The 27,260-nt window shown below is 44.9% G+C and overlaps 1 protein-coding gene across 1 annotated transcript; it reads right to left on the reverse strand.

Moving 5' to 3' along the window:
• Window positions 1–1,719: 1,719 nt before the first annotated feature.
• Window positions 1,720–2,933, reverse strand: LOC123134871 (uncharacterized). The gene has a single exon (XM_044554026.1). It carries the CDS (start codon window positions 2,852–2,854, stop codon window positions 2,342–2,344), a length of 513 nt encoding a protein of 170 aa, XP_044409961.1. The 5' UTR covers window positions 2,855–2,933; the 3' UTR covers window positions 1,720–2,341.
• Window positions 2,934–27,260: the final 24,327 nt, after the last annotated feature.

Genomic DNA, 27,260 nt, shown 5'->3' on the forward strand with positions numbered 1-27,260 from the left:
AATAACACTTCCTTCACAAAGTGCTGCTCTAAACAGAATAGGAAAATGAATACTGTTGAATTATTTTTGAAGTAGGCAAGGAAGGTTTTTGACATATTTGATGAAGATATGATCCAAAAAAATTATGAGAAGTTTTTGGGAATTTTTGGAATAACATAAATATAGCTTGCTTCACAACCTAGGACAAAAATTAACACATGGACATGACACTAGGCTAATCTTATAATTGGTATGTGTATTTTTGTTAGTTTTTATAAGATATTATATACATTGTTGAGAGTACCCGCTGCATATCCATGCCTGATGGATATCCATCGGTTTTGGACATGAATACAATTTTCTACCCATGGATTTTTTTCGTGGATGGACAAAGAACACCTTCATGGATCTGGATATGGATTTGATATTGTTCAACCCGAGCCGAACCCGATCCATTGCCATCCTTAGTGCATCATTGGTAGGAGAGTGAGGAACCTGTTGATCCTACGTACTCGGTGGCTACATTTTGGTCGCCCTGCCCCATCGGTTGCTTCTAGTTTTCTGTTGTGCAGTCCCTTACAAGTCTGGTGCCTAGTCCACAGGAGCCACTTGGTTTAAATGTGTCCAATGTTCTGGCTGAGCCTCTGGTTGAGGTGTGTAATGTTGTGCGAAGGTGGCATGGGCTAAAACAAGACTATTAACTCTAGAGGATTTTCTCAGCAAGGTTACTTGTCCGCAACCTCTACTTGGGACCCCAGCACCTTCGCACGGAGAGAAGGATGACGAGCGACGGAGCTGGCGTCTAGAATCGTTATTGTTTGACAAAACCCTGCCCTTTTTTGCAAATTGGCCTGCATCTCTAACCATTCCATGGTCTACCATTAGAAATAGGTATTGTTCAGTTAATAATTTGAATAGAATAATATATTCTTTAGGTTTAGTGAGCATAAACAAGTTAACTCTATCGTGGAATGAGATCCATAACACATATTTTGGTTGTGGGATTAAATCCTTATTAAAAAAGAACAAAGCATGCAACGTCCCGACGTCGAAGCGTGCGGAGGTCATGCGAGGTTGTTGAGGCTTTTGGTAAGCTACCGAAGGTTAGCGAAGCAAAGATCCCTAAGCAAATGATGCAAGCATACCTGGACATGTATAAGAAGCCGTTCTCACCGCAAGTGATCTAGTCATTGAGCACTTTGCGGGCATCGCGGGGAAGTCGATGTTGGATGTTTTCCACACGATAATGTTAGTCCATAATGCGTTGAGGCTGAGAAAGAAGAGTCATTCGATATAGGACGGTTTCTCTTCAGCGACTGGTGATAAGTTTGAGCCACGCCTAAGTGCTTTGGACCTAGGTGCTCCGGTGTCTGCCTCTGGCTTTGTCCCTTCATGCTGCATTTGTCCTGTCCCTACCCGAAGCTCTAGTGGCTTTTTTTTGGGGGGGGGAGGGGGGGGTTGTGCCTTTTTTTCCTTTTTATTTGGTTTTACCTAATTATCTGATAATGTTAGGTTTTTGGTCTGATTTTTCTTATAAACTAGACCAATTATCTTTTTCTTTGTGTAACGAAGTGTAGGAACCAACTGCCCTCGCATGAGGTTTCTAAAAAAACAGAAACGTGCCACCGAATTTCCAACACCATTGTTCTTGTGTAATTTCAGACTTGGAGGGGAAATCCCAACCGCTACGTCGTCCCTCAAGCCAACAATAAAATAGTAGCACCGCTCTGAAAAGGAAAATACCACGGTTAATAATACTATACAGTACTTAAAATATCATGACTAGGACGAAGAAAAATCCTCAGTTCATCAGTTGAGCGCGCCGTGAAACTCTGACCGAAATTTCTTCAGAAATTGGGGATTCTTGCGGAGGTTATCTGAAACCGAAACAGGGGCGAGACACATCCACACTCCAGAACAGAAAGAGAAACAGAAGCATGATCCACGGATGGATAATCCTCCCGTCACGGAACAGATCAGATGCATGTATTTGTCTCCAATTTGTCACTCGTTGCATTGATGTATATCCAAAACCAAACTCAGGGAGTTATACACAGCGGGCAGAGAGGACGCGAGCTCACTCTATGTACAAGTGGAGCAGAGACGACGAACTCACTCTATGTGCAGGGGAACGGAGAAGAGGTGGCTCACTGTATGTACAGTATTTACTATAGCTAGCTAATTGACCAGCCTGGAATCGAATTGGGTCTTAAAACTCTAATCTTCTGGGCCGGCCTAATCCCCCACCTATCTTCCTTCTATACATCGAACGGAATTATTCGGGGAATTTCTTTCCTATGTGCAGTATGTTCATTATGTACTGGTATCTTGCTGCTATGGCATGTCGACGATGTTGTTGTTTTTACTGGTTGCTGCGGCCGGCCATGGAGGCGACGGAGAGCCGGCTAGCCCCGGCGTGGAACCGCTCCACCACTCGCTTCCGGTGCTGCAGCTGCTGCACCGCGTGGGATGGCACGAGCGCCTTGCGTGCCCAGTGCCCGCTCCCCATGGGGATGCGCTGCGCCAGTCCGCTGTACGAGCGTTTAGAGCAGCCGCTGCCGCTGCCGCTTGGGACGAGCTGCGCGCACGTACTGGCCGTGTGCTTGCTGCAGCTGCCGGCGGCCGGGGCCTCCTGCTTTCGCTCCTTGTGGAGGCTGCAGCGGAACAAGCCGGGGTGGTTCGTCGGGGAGCACATGCAGGACCGACGGATCTTGGGGGCTGCGGTGGGGGAGGAGGGGGGAGACGAGACGCTGAAGGACTTGGCCGGCGAGCCGGCGACCGAGAGCTTGACACGGGAGAGCGAGGCGGATTGGTAGTTGGGAAAGGGGCTCAGAAGCACAGGGCCGCTGGGCCGGGATGCAGCCGCCGTCGACATGATGAAGATTGGGGAGGTGGAGCAGTTCAGAATCAGAGGAGATGAGGGGCTTTGGTGTCTCAGTTGAGCTCCGGTGGTTCGCTGCCGGTTTGGGTAACCTGAGATGGCAGCCGGGTGGCCGCATTTTATAGGCCGGGGAAGGGAGAAAGAGGGGCGGTTTGGTAAATTCTGGCGGGCGTTAAGAACCTGGAGTCTGGCCAGATGCAGTGGGCGTCTGAGCTGTGGGCAGCACACCGGAATCGGCTTGCGATTGAGCTGTAGGGCGCATGCCAGCTTGATTTGAATACTGATTTCAGTGTCAAATTTCCGGTCAATTTCTTGCATTACAAACCAGTGCTGACCAGTACCTCGCGATTCATTCATATACTGTATTAATCCAATGGTGTCTGCACCAATGAGTCGGAACATATCGTTGTTTCTGTGTGAATCCGACTGATTCGTAAGTTTCCCTTCAGAAAAAGCGTCATACGGGAGGAGCGCTTTTTTAGATGCATGATATTTTCAGGAGCACACCGCGCATGTGCCAGTTCGGCTGGAATTCGGCAATGCCGACCCGATCCCTCGCTGCGTGCAGCCGCCCACCGGTTGTGTCAGGACCCATCACATTTTTGAGATGTTGCTTTCAGTAAACCGGTTGCCGCACACTGAAAGGACGGTCCCAGAAAAAAGGAACGCATCTCCGAACGTTCAGAGCGAGGCAGGTGATGGTCAAGCTGGCACGAGCATGACCTGATCGACGTGACGCTCCAGCAGCCGGCAGCGGCCTGACGGACCACAGCCGCTGGCCGTGGTTCGCCTCCGCTTTGCTTGAAACCCGGCCGACCTCTGAAGTTCGACATAGCATAGCATCAGCATCAGTCGCCGTAATGGCTGCCCATGTATGTCTGTGGAGTCCGCGGGAAGGAAGGGATCACGTAGTGGAGCCGGCGATGGTGGCGCCACGCCACGAGAAGACGCCATGATCTGATCGCTGTTGCTACCGCGGTGCATCTGCCTTTCCTCCGATTCTGGTCGACCGGGCGGTCGAAAGGTGGCCATCTCATTCCCTGCCCATCCGTTTCTCGTTCGCTTTCCCTTCCTGTCTTCGCTCTTCGTTTTGTTTGTTTTACTGTGAACGGCTGGATGTGGAAAGATGATGATCGACAAGCTGCTGCCCTTGGTTCCTGCGTCGGTTAATGGCCAAATTAATCCTCGCAAAGTTTATTACTGGGGCTTAATTACAGCCGTGCGCTGCTGCAGGCACCCTGGCCACATGCACGCAGGCGCGTAAACCAATTGGTGCAGCGCCAATTTGCAAGATCAAACGAACGAACGGGGTCAGGACTCGGGACCATGCGCGCGGAGACACGTCCAGGCCGCCGCGGGCGACGTCTGCATGGCCAGAAGGGGTGCGTGGCGCCGGCCGGCCGTGATAGCTGGCTCGGGCGAGGCCTACTTGGCAAGTGTTTTGTTTTTGTCTCTGGCAACACCTCGTCGTTTGGATTCGACCGGAACAGCTACCGTGCATATCAGATGGCCTACTGATTCTTTTTTTTTTATAGCTTGGAACACCTTGCATTAGCCATGGCACGGGTTACAACGCTGGGGAAACCTGACAGCCAGACATGTTGGCCGTCGAGGTAATTCCGACAGTCATAGGCAGCCAGCACATGCGCTGGACCATTACAAGTTCTAGGGCAAAAAACTACACTTTGCTCTATGAAATCTAGCTGCAGCTTATACTTTGCTTCTCTGAACAACACGCCAAGTGCACCACGGTATGCCGCTGAGGATGCAAGCGCCTGCTAGAGGGGCAGACAGTCGGTTTCAAACATGACACGGCCCATACCCATTTGGTCCGCTAACTCTATGGAGATGGCCTACTGATTCTTATATCGTGGCGCCTTTTTTCCGTTGTTGAAGAAAGCGGAGCGGGCCAGACGAACTACCCGTGTACGATCTAGCTTAATTTCCGCCAACCGGCCGTGGATGGTTTCATGTCTAATCATGCGTACGGACCTTTAAAATCTTTTTTCCGCATATTCATATAAATAAACTTGAACCTCTAATGGGAAATACACAATACAGACACACACGCTCACATATGACCTTCATGCGCATACATGGGTTGTCAAACCTAAAGGCTTGATCTCTAGCAAGACGGGGTAAGACCGAGAGTGGCATTTTGGCACATGCGAGCGTGCACTCCTGATTTTTAAAATGTGTTTTAAACATATTTTAGACTATAAAGAAAATTCAAACAAAAATTTGGAGCGTACATCTTGATATTGTACATGCTCACAAAGATGTTTCACGAAAAACCGACAATTTATGTGTCGCGTGTGAAAAAGATAAAATCCGGTGTTAAAAAATGCTTTTCACAAGACATCCTTTTGTCTTTTTCACACAAGCCAAAAAATGTCAGTTTTCTCCGAAAACTTGACGCGCACGCATATAATGTCGAGATGTATGCGCTAGATTTTTGTTTGGAATTTTTTCACACTTTAACATATTTTTTCGCACGCAGGAGCGCGCTCCCGGTAGCACCAACGGATTTCCGGGGTAAGACTACCCTTCTAACCATTAAACTACAGGTGTTGGTTCCCGTATGACTGTAGAGTTCGTGCTTATAATATGATACATATTCTTAGGTGATTGCGTGCATATATACAATTCTTTCCGATTATGAAGAAATAATAATGGATAGTATATAGCACCATGTGCTTTATACATTCCCTGGAACAAATAATAGCGAGAATCAACCTAGCTTTTCTTTTCTTTCTTATAAAGGAGGAACGGGCTTGCTTAGTGCATGCGGGTCTGGGATTCAACCTGAAATGCAATCCGAACATATGGGTGAAGCATTTCGTTGATGCCGCAATTATTGCAAGAATCTCGTTGATATGTTTCGAAAGAGGTAGATCTTGTTAGTCCTTTTCGTCCAAAGCATGTGACGTACGTGTCAAATCAGGCTAAGCCACCCAATTTCGATGTAGCCTGATCTCATGAGATTCACGTATGCAATCCCCGCCTGCTCTCTCACAATTGAAGCAACATCATACGATCTATGACTGTTATACGTACACTGTATCCTTAATCAGCACGGAGAAGCTAAGGTTTGGCAACGACGGGTGCTCGTGCACGGAAGGCGGGTAGACCTTGACGTGCGTCGCGAAGCCACCGGCCAGTGCAGGCGTGCACGTGGCGCGGAACCAGAAGTTTCGAAGGTCTGGTCATTCAGTTGGCCGTTGCATTACCCTCCATTCCGGCAAGAGCCGGACGCAGCAGCACGCGTCCGAACTCGGGAGTGGTCGGCGAGGCAGTTATTCCGTCCTGGTCAGCTCCTACAGGCGCCGAAAGAGATGTGAACGTCGCGTACGTGCATCACTTTCACTCCTCCGCCATGCACGGCCGGCAACCAGTGAGCGCCATGCACGTACCCTACGTAGCACCTTAATTTCTGCGATCGTATCGTATCGTGTAATAATCCATGACCTCTCATACCCTTCAGTACGTAGGGAGTGGAGACGTGGATAGATCGAGTCGGTAACTCGGTATGGCACTCACGTTAGTCCATGGATTGCGGCGATAGATAGACCGGCTGCATGTGCTAGCATAGCCCGTGGCATCTCTCCAACCACACATCGCGCCTTGGGTGAGGGTGCTCAAGTTAGTAAGAATCCTCATTTAGCATATGTATTCAAACAGTAAAACAAAATAAAAAAACAATCATTAACTTGTATAAGTATATTTTTTGTCCTCGAACTCTTCCGAGAGTTTATAAATCGTCCCTCAACTCAATACCGGATAGTTTATGTCCCTCAACTATCAAAACCGCATAGTTTTCGTCCCTCGCGCTGCTTCGGGTGGTTTTCATCCGGCATGAACAGTAAACCAGTGAACAGTAAATTCAAAAAAATAGCAAAAAAGTCAAAAAATCTGAAAATTTGTGGGATCAAAGTTCCTCGGGTGCGCAAGGTACGTACGATTTTTTGTGCTATTTAGACATTCCAGGAGCTCGTGACAAAGGAAAAATCATAAATATGTACGTCGATGAACAGTAAATTCGAAAAAAATTATAAAAAGATTCAAAAAATATGATATATATGATAAATGTTGACATCCAAGATGCTTGGGGTGCTCAATGTGCCTGCAAAATTTCATGGTGTTTGGACATTGTGAGAGCTCGTGGCAAATAAAAAAAATTGAATGGGAAAGAAACTTTGAAAAAGTGAACTATTATGTTTTTTTTTGCTAGAGCTCCTCCTATGTCATTTGAGCACGAAAATATGCACGCGCCGTGCACACCCAAGCATCTTTGATGCCAAAAAAATTCATATTTTTTCAAATTTTTTTGCTATTTTTTTCTTCTAATTTACTGTTTACCAACATATATATTTACAGTTTTTTCTGTGTCATGAGCACCTCGAATGTCCAAACAATATGAAATTTTGTACGCACCTTGCGCACGTGAGGAACTTTGATCCCACAAATTTTCAGATTTTTTTGCTATTTTTTTCGAATTCACTGTTCACCGGTTTACTGTTCATGCTGGACGACCACTTGAAGCAGCGTGAGGGACGAATACTATCCTGTTTTGAGTTGAGGGACAATTTCTAAACTCTCGAAAGAGTTCGAGGACAAAAAATATACTTATCACTTCCTAAATATAAGTCTTTGTAGAGATTCCACTAGTTGGACTACATACGGAGCAAATTGGATGAATCTATACTTGAAATGCATCTATATACATCCGTATGTGGTTCATACTGAAATTTCTACAAAGACTTATATTTAGGAACGGAGGGAGTAATAGAAGCAAGACAACAAAAGATAACCACTTGACATTAAGTTCGATACTAAGAGCGTAAACATGAGAGGAAGTACTTCTAAAACAAAGTTTACAATATATCCATATATAAGCAAGGTAGCTACCCATTATAGGCTAAATTTATACCAAAAGCAAATTCACTACAAAGGAAACATCTCAAAAAGCAGTAGGTAGTAAACAGTTACTAATGGTTCAGTACAAAACATCAAGGTCCATCACACCCATTGACAAATTTCATATGAGATGTATATACCAAATCATACTTGTTGCAACAAATATACAAATAGACTCAAAACAACCTCGTCCTCAACTTTCGCTTCTTTGTCCAAGTATATTGTAATTCCAAAACGTGGTCTTGGGGCACGGTGCTCCGTCCAGCACCATGGTCTCAGATCCAAACCAAAAAGCACGTTACGGTTCACTACCATAGAAACATAGATAGTCCAGATGGTGTTATACATAAGTGAACCCCTAACAAAGCAATGTTCTACATTGCTTAGGTATCATCTTCACACCTCCAACAGACTCCAGGTTGTAGCCTTAAGTACTCTCGCTTACCCACGAGCAACCCTACATAAGAACCTAGAGCCTTGTCGTGCGCAATTATTAGCTAACCGCCACGGTCAATCTTTATTGAATTTTCGTTTTGTTTTTTTCTAATATCTGAGCTCTTAACTACAAAATGAACATTGTATGTGTGGTGAGAAATAAATAGTTGCAACAGAAACGATGAGTAGGTGGAAGTTTAGTACAGGCTAGAGGGCAGTACCACTGTTGGGGAACGTAGCAGAAATTTAAAATTTTCCTACGAGTCACCAAGATCTAAATATGGAGAAACTAGCAATAAGGGGAAGGAGAGTGCGTCTACATACCCTTGTAGATCGCTAAGCGGAAGCGTTCTAGTGAACGGGGTTGATGGAGTCGTACTCGTCGTGATCCAAATCACCGATGATCCTAGCGCCGAACGGACGGCACCTCCGCGTTCAACACACATACGATTGGGAGAGACATCTCCTCCTTCTTGATCCAGCAAGGGGAGGACAGGTTGATGGAGATCCAGCAGCACGACAACGTGGTGGTGGAAGTAGCGGGATCCCGGCAGGGCTTCGCCAAGCGCAAGCGGGGAGGAAGAGGTGTCACGGGAGGGAGGGAGGCGCCAGGGACTCAGGTGTGGCTGCCCTCCCTCCCCTCCACTATATATAGGGGCCTAGGAGGGGGCGCCGGCCCCTTGTAAATCCCATCTAGGGAGGGGGGCGGCGGCCCTAGGGGTGGCTTGGCCTCCAAGATAGGTGGAGGCGCCCCCACCCCTTAGGGTTTCTAACCCTAGGCGCATGGGAGGCCCAAGGGGGGCGCACCAGCCCACTAGGGGCTGGTTCCCATGCCCCCTCAGCCTATGGGGCCCTCCGGGATATGTGGCTCCACCCGATGGACCCCCGGGACCCTTCCGGTGGTCCCGGTACAATACCGATGACCCCCGAAACTTTCCCGGTGGCCGAAACTGGACTTCTTATATATAAATCTTTACCTCCGGATCACTCGGGAACTCCTAGTGACGTCCGGGATCTCATCCGGGACTCCGAACAACATTCGGGTTGCCGCATACTATTATCTCTACAACCCTAGTGTCACCGAACCTTAAGTGTGTAGACCCTACGGGTTCGGGAACCATGCAGACATGACCGAGACAACTCTCCGGCCAATAACCAACAGCGGGATCTGGATACCCATGTTGGCTCCCACATATTCCACGATGATCTTATCGGATGAACCACGATCTCGAGGATTCAATCAATCCCGTATACAATTCCCTTTGTCTAGCGGTATTGTACTTGCCCGAGATTCGATCGTCGGTATGCCGATACCTTGTTCAATCTCGCTACCGGCAAGTCTCTTTACTAATTTCGTAACACATCATCCCGTGATCAACCCCTTGGTCACATTGTGCACATTATGATGATGTCCTACCGAGTGGGCCCAGAGATACCTCTCCGTCAACCGGAGTGACAAATCCCAGTCTCGATTCGTGCCAACCCAACAGACACTTTCAGAGATACCCGTAGTGCACCTTTATAGCCATCCAGTTACGTTGTGACGTTTGGTACACCCAAAGCATTCCTACGGTATCCGGGAGTTGCACAATCTCATGGTCTAAGGAAATAATTCTTGACATTAAAAAAGCTTTAGCATACGAACTACACGATCTTTGTGCTAGGCTTAGGATTGGGTCTTGTCCATCACATCATTCTCCTAATGATGTGATCCCGTTATCAACGACATCCAATGTCCATGGTCAGGAAACCGTAACCATCTATTGATCAACGAGCTAGTCAATTAGAGGCTTACTAGGGACATGGTGTTGTCTATGTACCCACACATGTATCTGAGTTTCCTATCAATACAATTATAGCATGGATAATAAACGATTATCATGAACAAGGAAATATAATAATAATAACGAATTTATTATTGCCTCTAGGGCATATTTCCAACAACCACACCTTAACCAGTTCCCAGTTTACACTAACAACCATAGCCAAAATAAAGAGAAGTTTAGGGGAATTCACCAACTCTACAAGACTTGAGAGCCCTACATGTGCATAGATAAACATCCAGAACCAGATAACCAGGTCAAAATCCTAGCTGAGACTTTAACGAATCTGCAAATTTTGTCCAAATAGCATGAATAAGAAAATGTACAATTGTTATTCCAAAGACCTGGAAAGAACTAACACTTCCATAGAATTGAGAAAATAAAAATCCTGCAATACTCCTTAACAGCGGGTATATAGATTGAAACTTACCTCGAAATAATATATGCATTCAGATTTAACTACGCATGTTTTCATCCCAATTTTCTTCTAACCAGATTGTTTAAGAGACTATACTCAAAATGTTCATGAAGAGAATCTTGTGAACTATCACGAAACAAGATTCTATATAAGTGCAGGCACATATCATTGTTGGAAATATGCGCTAGAGGCAATAATAAATTAGTTATTATTATATTTCCTTGTTCATGATAATCGTTTATTATCCATGCTATAATGGAAACTCAGATACATGTGTGGATACATAGACAACACCATGTCCCTAGTAAGCCTCTAGTTGACTAGCTCGTTAATCAATAGATGGTCACGGTTTCCTGACCATGGACATTGGATGTCATTGATGACGGGATCACATCATTAGGAGAATGATGTGATGGACAAGACCCAATCCTAAGCCTAGCACAGAGATCGTGTAGTTCGTATGCTAAAGCATTTCTAATGTCAAGTATCTTTTCCTTAGACCATGAGATTGCGCAACTCCCGGATACCGTAGGAATTCTTTGGGTGTACCAAATGTCACAACGTAACTGGGTGACTATAAAGGTGCACTACAGGTATCTCCGAAAGTATCTGTTGGGTTGGCACGAATCGAGACTGGGATTTGTCACTCCGTGTGATGGAGAGGTGTCTCTGGGCCCACTCGGTAGGACATCATAGTAATGTGCACAATGTGACCAAGGGGTTGATCACGGGAGGGTGTGTTACGGAACGAGTAAAGAGACTTGCCGGTAACGAGATTGAACAAGGTATCGGGATACCGACGATCGAATCTCGGGCAAGTACTATACCGCTAGACAAAGGGAATTGTATACGGGATTGATTGAGTCCTTGACATCGTGGTTCATCCGATGAGATCATCATGGAACATGTGGGAGCCAGCATGGGTATCCAGATCCGCTTTTGGTTATTGACCGGAGAACGTCTCGGTCATGTCTACATGTCTCCCGAACCCGTAGGGTCTACACACTTAAGGTTCGATGACGCTAGGGTTATAAGGGAAGTTTGTATGTGGTTACTGAATGTTTTTCGGAGTCCCGTATGAGATCCTGGATGTCACGAGGAGTTCCGGAATGGTCCGGGGGTAAAGATTTATATATGCGAAGTCCTATTTTGGCCACCGAAAAATGTTCGGGATTTTTCGGTATTGTACCGGGAAGGTTCTAGAAGGTTCCGGAGTGGGGCCCACCTGCATGGGGGGACCCACATGAACGTGGGTAGTGGGGGAAAGGCCCCACACCCCTGGTCAAGGCGCACCAAGATCCCCCCTTAGAAGGAATAAGATCATATCCCGAAGGGATAAGATCAAGATCCCTAAAAAGGGGGGATAACAATCGGTGGGGAAGGAAATGCTGGGATTTCTTTCCTCCCACCTTGGCCAACGCCCCAATGGACTTGGAGGGCAAGAAACCAGCCCCTCCACCCCTATATATAGTGGGGAGGCGCTTGGGGGCTTCACACGAAGTTTTGGCGCAGCCCTCCCCCTCTCCCAAGTCCTCCTCCTCTCCCGCGGTGCTTGGCGAAGCCCTGCAGGATTGCCACGCTCCTCCACCACCACTACGCCATTGTGCTGCTGCTTGATGGAGTCTTCCTCAACCTCTCCCTCTCTCCTTGCTGGATCAAGGCATGGGAGACGTCACCAGGCTGTACGTGTGTTGAACGCGGAGGTGCCGTCCATTCGGCACTAGGATCTCTGGTGGTTTGGATCACGACGAGCACGACTCCTTCAACCCCGTTCTCTTGAACGCTTCCGCTTAGCGATCTACAAGGGTATGTAGATGCACTCTCCTTCCCCTCGTTGCTGGTTTCTCCATAGATAGATCTTGGTGACACGTAGGAAAATTTTGAATTTCTGCTACGTTCCCCAACAGTGGCATCATGAGCTAGGTCTATGCGTAGATTCTTTGCACGAGTAGAACACAAAGTAGTTGTGGGCGTTGATTTTGTTCAATATGCTTACCGTTACTAGTCCAATCTTGTTTCGATGGTATTGTGGTATGAAGCGGCCCGGACCGACCTTACACGTACACTTACGTGAGACAGGTTCCACCGACTGACATGCACTTGGTGCATAAAGTGGCTAGCGGGTGCCAGTCTCTCCCACTTTAGTCGGAACGGATTCGATGAAAAGGGTCCTTATGAAGGGTAAATAGCAATTGGCATATCACGTTGTGGTTTTGCGTAGGTAAGAAACGTTCTTGCTAGAAACTCATAACAGCCACGTAAAACATGCAAACAACAATTAGAGGACGTCTAACTTGTTTTTGCAGGGTATGCTATGTGATGTGATATGGCCAAAAAAGAATGTGATGAATGATATGTGATGTATGAGATTAATCATGTTCTTGTAATAGGAATCACGACTTGCATGTCGATGAGTATAACAACTGGCAGGAGCCATAGGAGTTGTCTTTATTTATTGTATGACCTGCGTGTCATTGAACAACGCCATGTAATTACTTTACTTTATTGCTAACCGGTAGCCATAGTAGTAGAACTAATAAGTTGGCGAGACAACTTCATGGAGACACGATGATGGAGATCATGGTGTCATGCCGGTGACGATGATGATCATGGAGCCCCGAAGATGGAGATCAAAAGGAGCAAAATGATATTGGCCATATCATGTCACTTTTTGATTGCATGTGATGTTTATCATGTTTATGCATCTTATTTGCTTAGAACGACGGTAGTAAATAAGATGATCCCTCATTAAAATTTCAAGAAAGTGTTCCCCCTAACTGTGCACCGTTGCGAAAGTTCGTCGTTTCGAAGCACCACGTGATGATCGGGTGTGATAGATTCTTACGTTCACATACAACGGGTGTAAGCCAGATTTACACACGCGAAACACTTAGGTTGACTTGACGAGCCTAGCATGTACAGACATGGCCTCGGAACACAAGAGACCGAAAGGTCGAGCATGAGTCGTATAGTAGATACGATCAACATGAAGATGTTCACCGATGATGACTAGTCCGTCTCACGTGATGATCGGACATGGCCTAGTTGACTCGGATCATTTAATCACTTAGATGACTAGAGGGATGTCTATCTGAGTGGGAGTTCATAAGATGAACTTAATTATCCTAAACATAGTCAATAGATCTTTGCAAATTATGTCGTAAGCTCGCGTTTTAGTTCTACCATTTTAGATATGTTCCTAGAGAAAATTTAGTTGAAAGTTGATAGTAGCAATTATGCGGACAGTAGAAAGCTTATGTCCTTAATGCACCGCTCAGTGTGCTGAACCCCAAACGTTGTTTGTGGATGTTGCGAACATCAGACATACACGTTTTGATAACTATGTGATAGTTCAGTTAAACGGTTTAGAGTTGAGGCACCAAAGACGTTTTTTGAAACGTTGCGGAACATATGAGATGTTTCGAGGGCTGAAATTGGGATTTCAGGCTCGTGCCCACGTCAAGAGGTATAAGACCTCCGACGATTTTCTTAGCCTGCAAACTAAGGGAGAGAAGCTCGATCGTTGAGCTTGTGCTCAGATTGTCTGAGTGCAACAATCACTTGAATCGAGTGGGAGTTGATCTTCCAGATGAGATAGTGATGTTTCTCCAAAGTCATTGCCACCAAGCTGCTAGAGCTTCGTGATGAACTATAACATATCAGGGATAGATATGATGATCCTTGAGGTATTCGCGATGTTTGACACCGCGAAAGTAGAAATCAAGAAGGAGCATCAATTGTTGATGGTTGGTGAAACCACTAGTTTCAAGAAGGGCAAGGGCAAGAAGGGATACTTCATGAAACGGCAAATCAGCTGCTGCTCTAGTGAAGAAACCCAAGGTTGAACCCAAAGCCGAGACTAAGTGCTTCTGTAATAAGGGGAACAGCCACTGGAGCAGAATTACCCTAGATACTTGGTAGATGAGAAGGCTGGCAAGGTCGATAGAAGTATATTGGATATACATTATGTTAATGTGTACTTTACTAGTGCTCCTAGTAGCACCAGGGTATTAAGATACCGGTTCGGTTGCTAAGTGTTAGTAACTCGAAATAAAAGAGCTACGGAATAAACGGAGACTAGCTGAAGGTGAGCTGACGATATGTGTTGGAAGTGTTTCCAAGTTTGATGTGATCAAACATCGCACGCTCCCTCTACCATCAAGATTAGTATTAAACCTAAATAATTGTCATTTGGTGTTTGCGTTGAGCATAGACATGATTGGATTATGTCTATCGCAATACGGTTATTCATTTAAGGAGAATAATGGTTACTCCGTTTATTTGAATAATACCTTCAATGGTCTTGCACCTAAAGGAATGGTTTATTGAATCTCGATTGTAGTGATACACATTTTTCATGCCAAAAGATATAAGATAGTAATGATAGTACCACTTACTTGTGGCACTGCCATGTAAATCATATTGGTATAAAACGCATGAAGAAGCTCCATGTTGATGGATCTTTGGACTCACTCGTTTTTGAAAAGTTTGAGACATGCAAACCATGTCTATTGGTATGTACGCATGAAGAAACTCCATGCAGATAGATCATTTGGACTCACTTGATTTTGAATCACTTGAGATATGCGAATCATACCACATGTGCAAGATGACTAAAAAGCCTTGTTTTCAGTAAGATGGAACAAGAGAGCAACTTGTTGGAAGTAATATATTTTGATGTGTGCTGTCCAATGAGTGTCGAGGCATGCAGTGGATATCATTATGTTCTTACTTCACAGATGATTTGAGTAGATGCTAAGTGTATTTACTTGATGAAACACAAGTCTGAATCATTGAAAGGTTCAAGTAATTTCAGAGTGAAGTTGAAGATCATCGTGACAAGAGGATAAAATGTCTATGATATGATCATAGAGATGAGTATATGAGTTACGAGCTTTGGCACACAATTAAGACATTGTGGGAATTGTTTCACAATTAATACCGCCTGGAACACCATAGTGTGATGGTGTGTCCGAACATCATAGTTGCACCCTATTGGATATGGTGCGTACCATGATGTCTCTTATCGAATTACCACTATCGTTCATGGGTTAGGAATTAGAGACAACCGCATTCACTTTAAAATAGGGCACCACGTAATTCCGTTGCGACGACACTGTTTGAACTATGGTTTGGAGAAACCTAAGTTGTCGTTTCTTAAAAGTTTGGGGCTGTGACGCTTATGTGAAAAAGTTTCAGGTTGATAAGCTCGAACCCAAAGCGGATAAAATGCATCTTCATAGGACACCCAAAATAGTTGGGTACACCTCGTAATTCAAATCCGAAAGCAATAGGGATTGTTTCTTGAATCGGGTCCTTTCTCGAGGAAAGGTTTGTCTCGAGAATTGAGTGAGAGGATGGTGGAGACTTGATGAAGTTATTGAACCGTCACTTCCACTAGTGTGTAGCAGGGCACAGGAAGTTGTTCCTATGGCACCTACACCAATTGAAGTAGAAGCTTATGATAGTGATCATGAAGTTTCGGATTAAGTCACTACCGTACCTCGTAGGGTGACAAGGATGTGTACTACTTCAGAGTGGTACATTAATCCTGTCTTGAAGGCCATGTTGCTAGACAACAATGAACCTACGAGATATGGAGAAGCGATGGTGGGCCCAAATTCCGACAAATGGTTAGAAGCCATGAAATCCGAGATAGGATCCATGTATCATAACAAAGCATGGACTTTGGTGGACTTGCCCGATGATCGGCAAGCCATTGAGATAAATGGATCTTTAAGAAGAAGACAGACGTGGACGGTAATGTCACTGTCTATGAAGCTCGACTTGTGGCGAAGAGTTTTTCACAAGTTCATAGAGTTGACTACGATGAGATTTTCTCATCCGTAGCGATGCTTAAGTCCGTCGGAATCATGTTAGCATTAGCTGCATTTATGAAATCTGGCAAATGGATGTCAAAACGAGTTTCCTTACCAGTTTTCGTAAGGAAAGGTTTTATGTGATACAATCAGAAAGGTTTTGTCGATCCTAAGGATGCTAAAAGGTATGCTAGCTCCAGCGATCCTTCCATGGACTGGAGTAAGCATCTCGGAGTTGGAATATGCACTTTGATAAGATGATCAAAGATTTTAGGTTTATACAAAGTTTTTGAGAAACTTGTATTTCCAAAGAAGTGAGTGGGAGCACTATAGAATTTCTGATGAGTATATGTTGTTGACATATTGATGATCAGAAATGATGTAGAATTTCTGGAAAGCATATAGGGTTATTTGAAAGATGTTTTTCAGTAGAAAACCAGGATTAAGCTACTTGAACACTGAGCATCGAGATCTATAAGGATAGATCAAAATGCTTAATAATACTTTCAAATGAGCACGTACCTTGACATGATCTTGAAAGTGTTCAAGATGGATCAGTCAAAGAAGGAGTTCTTGCCTGAGTTGTAAGGTACGAAGTTAAGACTTAAAGCTCGACCACGGCAGAAAAGAGAGAAAGGACGAAGGTCGTCCCCTATGCTTTAGACGTAGGCTCTACAGTATGCTATGCTAAGTACCGCACCTGATGTGTGCCTTGCCACATGTATGGCAAGAGGGTACAAATGTGATCAAGGAGTGGATCACCAGATAGCGGTCAAAATTATCCTTAGAGGAATAAGGATTTGTTTCTCGATTATGGAGGTGATAAAGAGTTTGGCGTAAAGGGTTACGACGATGCAAGCTTTAACACCTATCCGAATGACTCTGAGTAGCAAACCGGATACATATAGTGGAGCGACCATTTGGAATAGCTCCAAGTGGAGCATGGAAGCAGCATTTACAATATGACCTAGAGATTTGTGAAGTACATACGGATCTGAATGTTGCAGACCCGTTGACTAAAAACTTCTCTCACAAGCAAAACATGATCAAACTCCAGAACTCATTGAGTCTTAATCACATGATGATGTGAACTAGTTTAATGACACTAGTAAACTCTTTGGATGTTGGTCAGATGGCGATGTGACGTGTGAGTGTTAATCGCATGGCGATGTGAACTAGATTATTGACTCTAGTGCAAGTGGGAGACTGTTGGAAATATGCCCTAGAGGCAATAATAAATTAGTTATTATTATATTTCCTTGGTCATGATAATCGTTTATTATCCATGCTATAATTGTATTGATAGGAACTCAGATACATGTGTGGATACATAGACAACACCATGTCCCTAGTAAGCCTCTAGTTGACTAGCTCGTTAATCAATAGATGGTCACGGTTTCCTGACCATGGACATTGGATGTCATTGATGACGGAATCACATCATTAGGAGAATGATGTGATGGACAAGACCCAATCCTAAGCCTAGCACAGAGATCGTGTAGTTCGTATGCTAAAGCATTTCTAATGTCAAGTATCTTTTCCTTAGACCATGAGATTGTGCAACTCCCGGATACCGTAGGAATGCTTTGGGTGTACCAAACTCACAACGTAACTGGGTGACTATAAAGGTGCACTACAGGTATCTCCGAAAGTGTATGTTGGGTTGGCACGAATCGAGACTGGGATTTGTCACTCCGTGTGACGGAGAGGTGTCTCTGGGCCCACTCGATAGGACATCATCATAATGTGCACAATGTGACCAAGGGGTTGATCACGGGATGGTGTGTTACGGAACGAGTAAAGAGACTTGCCGGTAACAAGATTGAACAAGGTATCGGGATACCGACGATCGAATCTCGGGCAAGTACTATACCGCTAGACAAAGGGAATTGTATACGGGATTGATTGAGTCCTTGACATCGTGGTTCATCCGATGAGATCATCGTGGAACATGTGGGAGCCAACATGGGTATCCAGATCCCGCTGTTGGTTATTGACCGGAGAACGTCTCGGTCATGTCTACATGTCTCCCGAACCCGTAGGGTCTACACACTTAAGGTTCGATGACGCTAGGGTTATAAAGGAAGTTTGTATGTGGTTACCGAATGTTGTTCGGAGTCCCGGATGAGATCCCGGACGTCACGAGGAGTTCCGGAATGGTCCGGAGGTAAAGATTTATATATGGGAAGTCCTATTTTGGCCACCGAAAATGTTCGGGATTTTTCGGTATTGTACCGGGAAGGTTCTAGAAGGTTCCGGAGTGGGGCCCACCTGCATGGGGGGACCCACATGAACGTGGGTAGTGGGGGCAAGGCCCCACACCCCTGGTCAAGGCGCACCAAGATCCCCCCTTAGAAGGAATAAGATCATATCCCGAAGGGATAAGATCAAGATCCCTAAAAAGGGGGGATAACAATCGGTGGGGAAGGAAATGCTGGGATTTCTTTCCTCCCACCTTGGCCAACACCCCAATGGACTTGGAGGGCAAGAAACCAGCCCCTCCACCCCTATATATAGTGGGGAGGCGCATGGGAGCTTCACACGAAGTTCTGGCGCAGCCCTCCCCCTCTCCCAAGTCCTCCTCCTCTCCTGTGGTGCTTGGCGAAGCCCTGCAGGATTGCCACGCTCCTCCACCACCACCACGCCGTCGTGCTGCTGCTGGATGGAGTCTTCCTCAACCTCTCCCTCTCTCCTTGCTAGATCAAGGCATGAGAGACATCACCGGGTTGTACGTGTGTTGAACGTGGAGGTGCCGTCCATTCGGCACTAGGATCTCTGGTGATTTGGATCACGACGAGTACGACTCCTTCAACCCCGTTCTCTTGAACGCTTCCGCTTAGCGATCTACAAGGGTATGTAGATGCACTCTCCTTCCCCTCGTTGCTGGTTTCTCCATAGATAGATCTTGGTGACACGTAGGAAAATTTTGAATTTCTGCTACGTTCCCCAACAATCATCATCTTAGCAATCATCTTGTGAACTAAAAAAATGGCATTCAAAATCTTCCAATATATAGTTATTTCTTGTTACTTCTATTTCTTGTTGTTTTGCTCAAAGATTTCAGTTGTATATACTAGAGGCCAATACATTTAAAAAATGAGGAGAAATGAAAGAGAGGGTGAGTACCCACGAATATGGCCAATGTCTAAAGATACTAATCACAATTCCCTCTAGAGGTTAACTAATTATCACGAACATGTGGGGAAGAAGGTCGCAGCTCACCTACGGCATAGAGCTAGCATAAAAAGTAGGAGCTCTTCATTTCCCATACTTAAACATGCCGCCACCATCCAATTAGCATTCCACTACTCCTGAAAAATTTGCAAAGTAATCAAAAAATAATGCTTTGTGACTGAATAGCAAGAATAAAAGACCATAACTGCTTTCAACACACAAAAATTATGGACTAAAAGCATAACGTAGTATCGACATTATCTATGCTCAGACATACAAAAAGAAAGCTTAGTAATCTCAGTCTTTTAATGTAACATTTTCAAAGTTCTATTTGCCTAACATAAATGTTCATGAAGAGAATCTTGTGAACTATCACGAAACAAGATTATGTATAAGTGAAGGCACATATCATCATCTTACAAATCATCTTGTGAACTAATAAAATGGCATTCAAAATCTTCCAATATATAGTTATTTCTTGTTACTTCTATTTCTTGTTGTTTGGCACATCGATTTCAGTTTTATATACCAGAGGCAAATACATTTAAAAAATGAGGAGAAATGAAAGAGAGGGTGAGTACCGACGAATATGGCCAATGTCTAAAGATACTAATCACAATTCCCTCTAGAGAGGTTAACTGATTATCACGAACATGTGGGGAAGAAGGTCGCAGCTCACCTACGGCATAGAGCTGGCATAAAAAGTAGGAGCTCTTCATTTCCCATACTTAAACATGCCGCCACCAGCCAATTAGCATTCCATTACTCTTGAAAAATTTGTAAAGTAATCAAAAAATAATGCTTTGTGATTGAACAGCAAGAATTAGAGACCACAACTGCTTTCAACACACAAAAATTACGGACTAAAAGCACAACGTAGTATCGACATTATCTATGCTCAGACATATAAAAAGAAAGCTTAGTAATCTCAGTCTTTTAATGTAACATTTTAAAATTTCTATTTGCGTAACATAAATTTCAGAAAGGTGATAAATGCTACCTCTTGAGCTTGCCTTGGTTTTCCCTTGAAGAGGAAATGGTGATGCAACAAAGTAGCATAAGTATTTCCCTCAGTTTTGTGAACCAAGGTATCAATCCAGTAGGAGACAACGCACAAGTCACCGAATACCTGCACCAACAATGAAGAACTTGCACCCAACGTGATAAAGGGGTTGTCAATCCCTTCACAATCACTTGGAAAAGTGAGATCTGATAGAGATAGATAAATGGTAAAGTAAATATTTTTGGTACTTTTGGTTTATAGATCGGAAAGTAAACATCGCAAAATAGTAGATCAGAAACTAGCAAGATGTAAACGAGATTCAATAATATCGAAAAGAGACCTGGGGGCCGTAGGTTTCACTAGTGGCTTCTCTCAAGATAGCAAATATTACGGTGGGTGAACAAATTACTGCCGAGCAATTGATAGAAAAGCGCATAGTTATGATGATATCTAAGGCAATGATCATGAACATAGGCATCACGTCCCTGTCAAGTAGACCGACTCCTGCCTGCATCTACTTCTATTACTCCACACATCGACCGCTATCCAGCATGCATCTAGAGTATTAAGTTCATAAGAACGGAGTAACGTATTAAGCAAGATGACGTGATGTAGAGGAATTAACTCAAGCAATATGATGAAACCCCATCTTGTTATCGTCAATGGCAACAATACAATACGTGCCTTGCTGCCCTACTGTCACTGGAAAAAGATGCCGCAAGATTGAACCCAAAGCTAAGCACTTCTCCCATTATAAGAAAGATCAATCTAGTAGGCCAAACTAAATCGATAATTCGAAGAGACTTGCAAAGATATCAAATCATGCATATACGAATTCAGAGAAGAACCAAATAATATTCATAGATAATATTGATCATAAATCCACAATTCATCGGATCTCGGCAAACGCACTGCAAAAGAATATTACATCGAATAGATCTCCAAGAACATCGAGTAGAACGTGGTATTGAGAACCAAAGAGAGAGAAGAAGCCATCTAGCTAATAAGTATGGACTCAAAGGTCTGTGGTAAACTACTCACGCTTCGTCGGAGAAGTAATGGTGTTGATGTAGAAGCCCACCGTGATCGAATCCCCCTCCGGCAGGACGCCGGAAAAGGCCCCTAGATGGGATCTTACGGGTACAGAAGGTTGCGTCGGTGGAAAAGTGGTTGAGGAACACGCCAAGGGTGGAGCTGGCTTGTTGGGGAAGTCTTGGTGTGCCGGGTTCGGCTACCTTGAGCTGGTTGTTGGGGCCGAGTCGAGGGGCTTGGCAGGGTCGGCGAGTTTGGCCGGCTCGAGGGCCTTGGCCGGGTTGAGTGACCCGGCCACGCGTGGGCCGACTTGAGAGGCGATGCTGGCCCCGTTGTTTTTGAAAAGGATCCGGGTTCCATTGCCTGCCTGGGGTTCACCCCCCCCAAAATGTATACTAGAAATTAAACATTGTGTATATAACCTGGTAACAACATGATAGGAATGACGAGGTTGTCCATAATTTGGCAATATGGATTGTTTAAAAGCCTGCAGATTTTGAACTGGAATTTATTCAAATCTGGCAAATGACTCACACATGTGTGATGAGACCTTGTTGTAGATTAAGTTGAGAACTTGAGACTCCTATTTCCTTACTAATGATCGTGGTTGGTTGTGTGCTAATCTGAAGTGTTTGTTTAAACAGATTGATTGTCTGAAAATTTATCTGTACACGGTTTAAACTAAACCGGAATAACTCTATACATATGTATTGGTCTCTACCCTCTGGCCTCAATACTATTGTGAGCGGCACGACAGATTAGGGTGATGAACAAAGGGTAGGCCGTAAGTTCAACAAAGAACCTCTCAATTTTCACAGGGGCCTATATATGTAATTGGCTACAGTTTGATGGTGCAAGCTAAATTAGAAACCTTGATAAGCCTAGATCAATGCTATTTCTATGTCGATCAGTGACTTGATTAGTTTGAATATTAGGTACATGCATAGCCAAAACGTAGGACTCCTATCTTGAGAAGACACTTTACACGATTGGGACATATGGCTTAATTACTTAGCAGATGATACTGCATGCATCATTATCTCTTGGTTGTTTAATAAGGTAGAGTCGAAGAAGCTTATTTCAACAGCACATGCAAAAATATCTCTCGCGATAAGCTTAGGATATCAACCACTGACCCATATGCTTTGTTTGACTTAGTCCAGATTGGTATTAGCAGTAGTACTTGATGAGTTATCGCTGTGGAAGACTAGAATGTTCCACGAGTAATATATACAATCGATGAATGCAATGGGGCACACACGTACATCTCCCACAGTAATCGATCTGTTTTTCTTCATAGTAATCAATTGCTTGGTCGAGTTTACCGAGGCCACCAGCTCATCATCACCATCTGGTGTGTAAACGACAACAATGGCTTAATCAACCGTAAATTTTAAGTTTTTTAACTGCAATTAACTCGATGTGCATTAGTTAGGAGCCATGGATTAGGTTAGGTTAGGTTAGGTAGCTTTCCACCTCTGGCCGGCCAGCATCTCGTTGCAGATGGCCATCAATATAATCACGTCCCTTGCAAAAGGTTATCTTTGATTGTAATTATTTGTTGGTAGCTTATCAAGCTGAGCATTTGGTGCAAAACACTTATCTAGAGCACAAGTTCTTTCACGGAAAATCCACCATAGATTAAGTGCTGCCGCACTTCGACGCCCTAATGGTGGAAGAGCTACCAGCACAGGAGGACCTGTGCTGCAACCTCCATTTCCTCAACGAGCACCGGTGAACAAGAGAACGACAATGCCGTCGCGGACATGTGGACCTATGATCTTGGCTTCCTGAATGAGTAGCAGGCGCTGTATCAGACCATACGTAGGGCCTGCGAGGCCCTCTCCGTCGTCCTTCGTGTTGTTGCGCTCGCCGTGGCGCCGCCGTCTCGTGTTGTCAACATGGTCAACGGACATGAGGAATGAGGAGATGACTTTACTTGGAGAGGATGACAGGTGAGACCCACCAGGGCCATAGCCGCAGCGTACGCAAGTGCCTCCTTATTATATACAACTGTAATTTTTTTGCTTCCTCATGGTTTCCTGACATTACGGTCCCACACCATTGTCAACCTGTGAAGTCAATAAACGAGAGAATTGCACAAGGAGCGGCCGACAGCTGGGACCAAGCAGCTCGAGCAGTATTTGTGTTTTTGAGTTGTGAGCACTGCAGAGTTTTTCTTAAGCAATATTTTCGTTGTTGTTCAGAGGAGAGCATGGTACTAACTGGGTGGGCTGTGGCCCGTCTAGCCCAGGCCAGATATCTGAAGGAAATATGCCCTAGAGGCAATAATAAAGTTATTATTTATTTCCTTAATTCATGATAAATATTTATTATTCATGCTAGAATTGTATTAACCGGAAACTTAATACATGTGTGAATACATAGACAAAACATATAGTCCCTAGTATGCCTCTACTTGACTAGCTCGTTAATCAAAGATGGTTATGTTTCCCAACCATAGACATGTGTTGTCATTTGATGAACGGAATCACATCATTAGGAGAATGATGTGATGGACATGACCCATCCGTTAGCTTAGCATTATGAACGTGTCAGTTTCATTGCTACTGCTTTCTTCATGACTTATACAGGTTCCTCAGACTATGAGATTATGCAACTCCTGAATACCAGAGGAACACTTTGTGTGCTACCAAACGTCACAACGTAAATGGGTGATTATAAACTTGCTCTACAGGTGTCTCCGAAGGTGTTTGTTGGGTTGACATAAATCGATATTAGGATTTGTCACTCCGTGTTTCGGAGAGGTATCTCTGGGCCCTCTCAGTAATACTCATCACTATAAGCCTTGCAAGCATTGTAACTAATGAGTTAGTTGCGGGATGAAGTATTACAGAACGAGTAAGGAGACTTGCCAGTAACGAGATTGAACTAGGTATGATGATACCGATGATCGAATCTCGGGCAAGTAACATACCGATGACAAAGGGAACAACGTATGTTGTTATGCGGTTTGACCAATAAAGATCTTCGTAGAATATGTAGGAACGAATATGAGCATCCAGGTTCCGCTATTGGTTATTGACCGGAGACGTGTCTCGGTCATGTCTACATAGTTCTCGAACCTGTAGGGTCCGCATGCTTAACGTTCGATGACGATTGGTATTATGAGTTTATGTGATATGATGTACCAAAGGTTTTTCAGAGTCCCGGATATGATCACGAACATGACGAGGAGTCTCGAAATGGTCGATACATAAAGATTGATATATTGGACGACTATATTCAGACACCGGAAGTGTTCCAAAGACGTTTCGGATAAAATCGGAGTGCTGGAGGGTTATCGGAACCCCCGAGGGAACTAATGGGCCTCGATGGGCCTTAGTGGAGAGAGAGAGAGGGGCGGCCAGGGCAGGCCGTGCGCCCCCTCCCCCTTGAGTCCGAATAGGACAAGGAAGGAGGGCGGCACCCCCCCCTTTCTTCCCCCTCTCCCTCTCCTTCCTTCCCCCCTCTCTCCCTTTAGGTGGAAACCTACTAGGACTTGGAGTCCTAGTAGGATTCCCCTCTTGGGGGCGCGCCAAGGAGGGCCGTACGGCCTCCCCTCTCCTCCTTTATATACGAGAGAGGGGGGAACCCACAGACACACAAGTTGATCTTTTAGCCGTGTGTGGTGCCCCCCTCCACAGTTTTCCACCTCGGTCATATCATCGTAGTGCTTAGGCGAAGCCCTGTGCCGGTAACTTCATCATCACCGTCACCACGCCATCGTGCTGACGGAACTCTTCCTTGGTCTCAGCTGGATCTAGAGTTCGAGGGGCGTCACCGAGCTGAACGTGTGCAGATCACAGAGGTGCTGTGTGTTCGGTACTTGATCGGTTGGATCGCGAAGACGTTCGACTACATCAACCGCATTACATAATGCTTCCGCTTTCGGTCTATGAGGGTACATGGACACACTCTCCCCCCGTTGCTATGCATCACCTCGATAGATCTTGCCGGATCTTAGGATTTTTTTTTGAATTTACTACGTTCCCCTACAGTGGCATCCGAGCCAGGTCTATGCCTAGATGTTATATGCACAAGTAGAACACAAAGAGTTGTGAACGATAATAGTCATACTGCTTACCAGCATGTCATACTTTGATTCGGCGGTATTGTTGGATGAAGCGTCCGGACCGACATTACATGACTGCGTTCATGAGACTGGTTCTACCGACGTGCTTATGCACAAAGGTGGCTGGCGGGTGTCTGTTTCTCCAACTTTAGTTGAATCGAGTGTGGCTACGCCCGGTCCTTGTTGAAGGTTAAAACAGCACACTTGATGAAAAATCGTTGTGGTTTTGATGCATAGCTAAGAACGGTTCTTGCTAGAAGCCCGTAGCAGCCACATAGAACTTGCAACAACAAAGTAGAGGACGTCTAACTTGTTTTTGCAGGGCTTGCTATGATGTGATATGGTCAAGGCATCATGTGATATAAATTGTTGTATGAGATGATCATGTTTCGTAACAAAGTTATCGGCAACTGGCAGGAGCCATACGGTTGTCGATTTATTGTATGCAATGCAACCGCCATGTAATTGTTTTACTTTATCACTAAGCGGTAGCGATAGTCATAGTAACAATAGTTGGCGAGACAACAACGATGCTACGATGGAGATCAAGGTGTCACGCCGGTGACGATGGAGATCATGATGATGCCTCGGTGATGGAGATCATGAGCACAAGATGATGATGGCCATATCATGTCACATATTTTGATTGCATGTGATGTTTATCTTTTATGCATCTTATTTGGCTTAGTACGGCGGTAGCATTATAAGATGATCCCTTACTAAATTTCAAGGTACAAGTGTTCTCCCTGAGTATGCACCGTGGCTACAGTTCGTCGTGCCGAGACACCAGTGATGATCGGGTGTGATAAGCTCTACGTTCACATACAAGGGGTGCAAGCCAGTTTTGCACACACAGAATACTCGGGTTAAACTTGACCAGCCTAGCATATGCAGATATGGCCTCGGAACACTGAGACCAAAAAGTCGAATTTGAATCATCTAGTAAATACAAGCACAAGGCCAGAGCCGACGTGGTCTTGCTTGCGGCTGCAAAGAAGAAAGCTCGTCAGTTGCAGTACGAGGTGTGCTGGGTTGCCGTCTCGCGGTACTACCACATGTACCTTTATCAAAAGATGACCAAAACTCAAGCGCAGAGGCAACGACTTACCTTAAATAGGGAGCAGTTCATGAAGGTAACTATTACTTACTTTTCATTGTTTCAAGCAGTCAACTATATGTTTTGTGCTCACATGTCATGCTTCCAAAATTTGCATAGGTTGTTCCTCGTTGGTGCTATGGAAGGGATGAAGGATGGGCGAGTTTGGTCGATATGTGGCTCGGCGATGATGCAGAGTTTGCTGCCAAGAGCAGCAAGGCCCGGGATAACCGTGGAAAAGACGGGACACACGACCAAGGAAACAAGAACCGCTGGGGCTTCAAGGCCATGAAGGTATATCTATATGCATGATACATTATTGTTCTTCTTTACCGTCATGTTCTTATGTATGGCTAACTTCCGTTTGATGTTGCAGGAGAACAAGTTGAAGAGGCCGCTCTCAGACATTGAGTACTGGAAGCTGGCCCGCGAGCGGATTGATCGCAAGGACGGCGAGAGAAAGTACTACAGCAAGACCGAGGAGCACATGGAGTCTTACACTCACCAGTTTGAGAGGTTGTATCCTGATGTTCCTGACATCGTCCAGTCTCAGATCGACGACACGACGGTGGTGACCATCCAGGGGAAGTCCCATGGCTGGTATCCGT

Source organism: Triticum aestivum, chromosome 6B (assembly GCF_018294505.1).
Source record: "Triticum aestivum cultivar Chinese Spring chromosome 6B, IWGSC CS RefSeq v2.1, whole genome shotgun sequence".
NCBI lineage: Eukaryota > Viridiplantae > Streptophyta > Magnoliopsida > Poales > Poaceae > Triticum > Triticum aestivum.

What these genes read in the sequence shown, in the direction of transcription:
- LOC123134871 (XM_044554026.1), bottom strand. Translation starts at nt 2,854, where the DNA reads ATGTCGACGGCGGCTGCATCCCGGCCCAGCGGCCCTGTGCTTCTGAGC.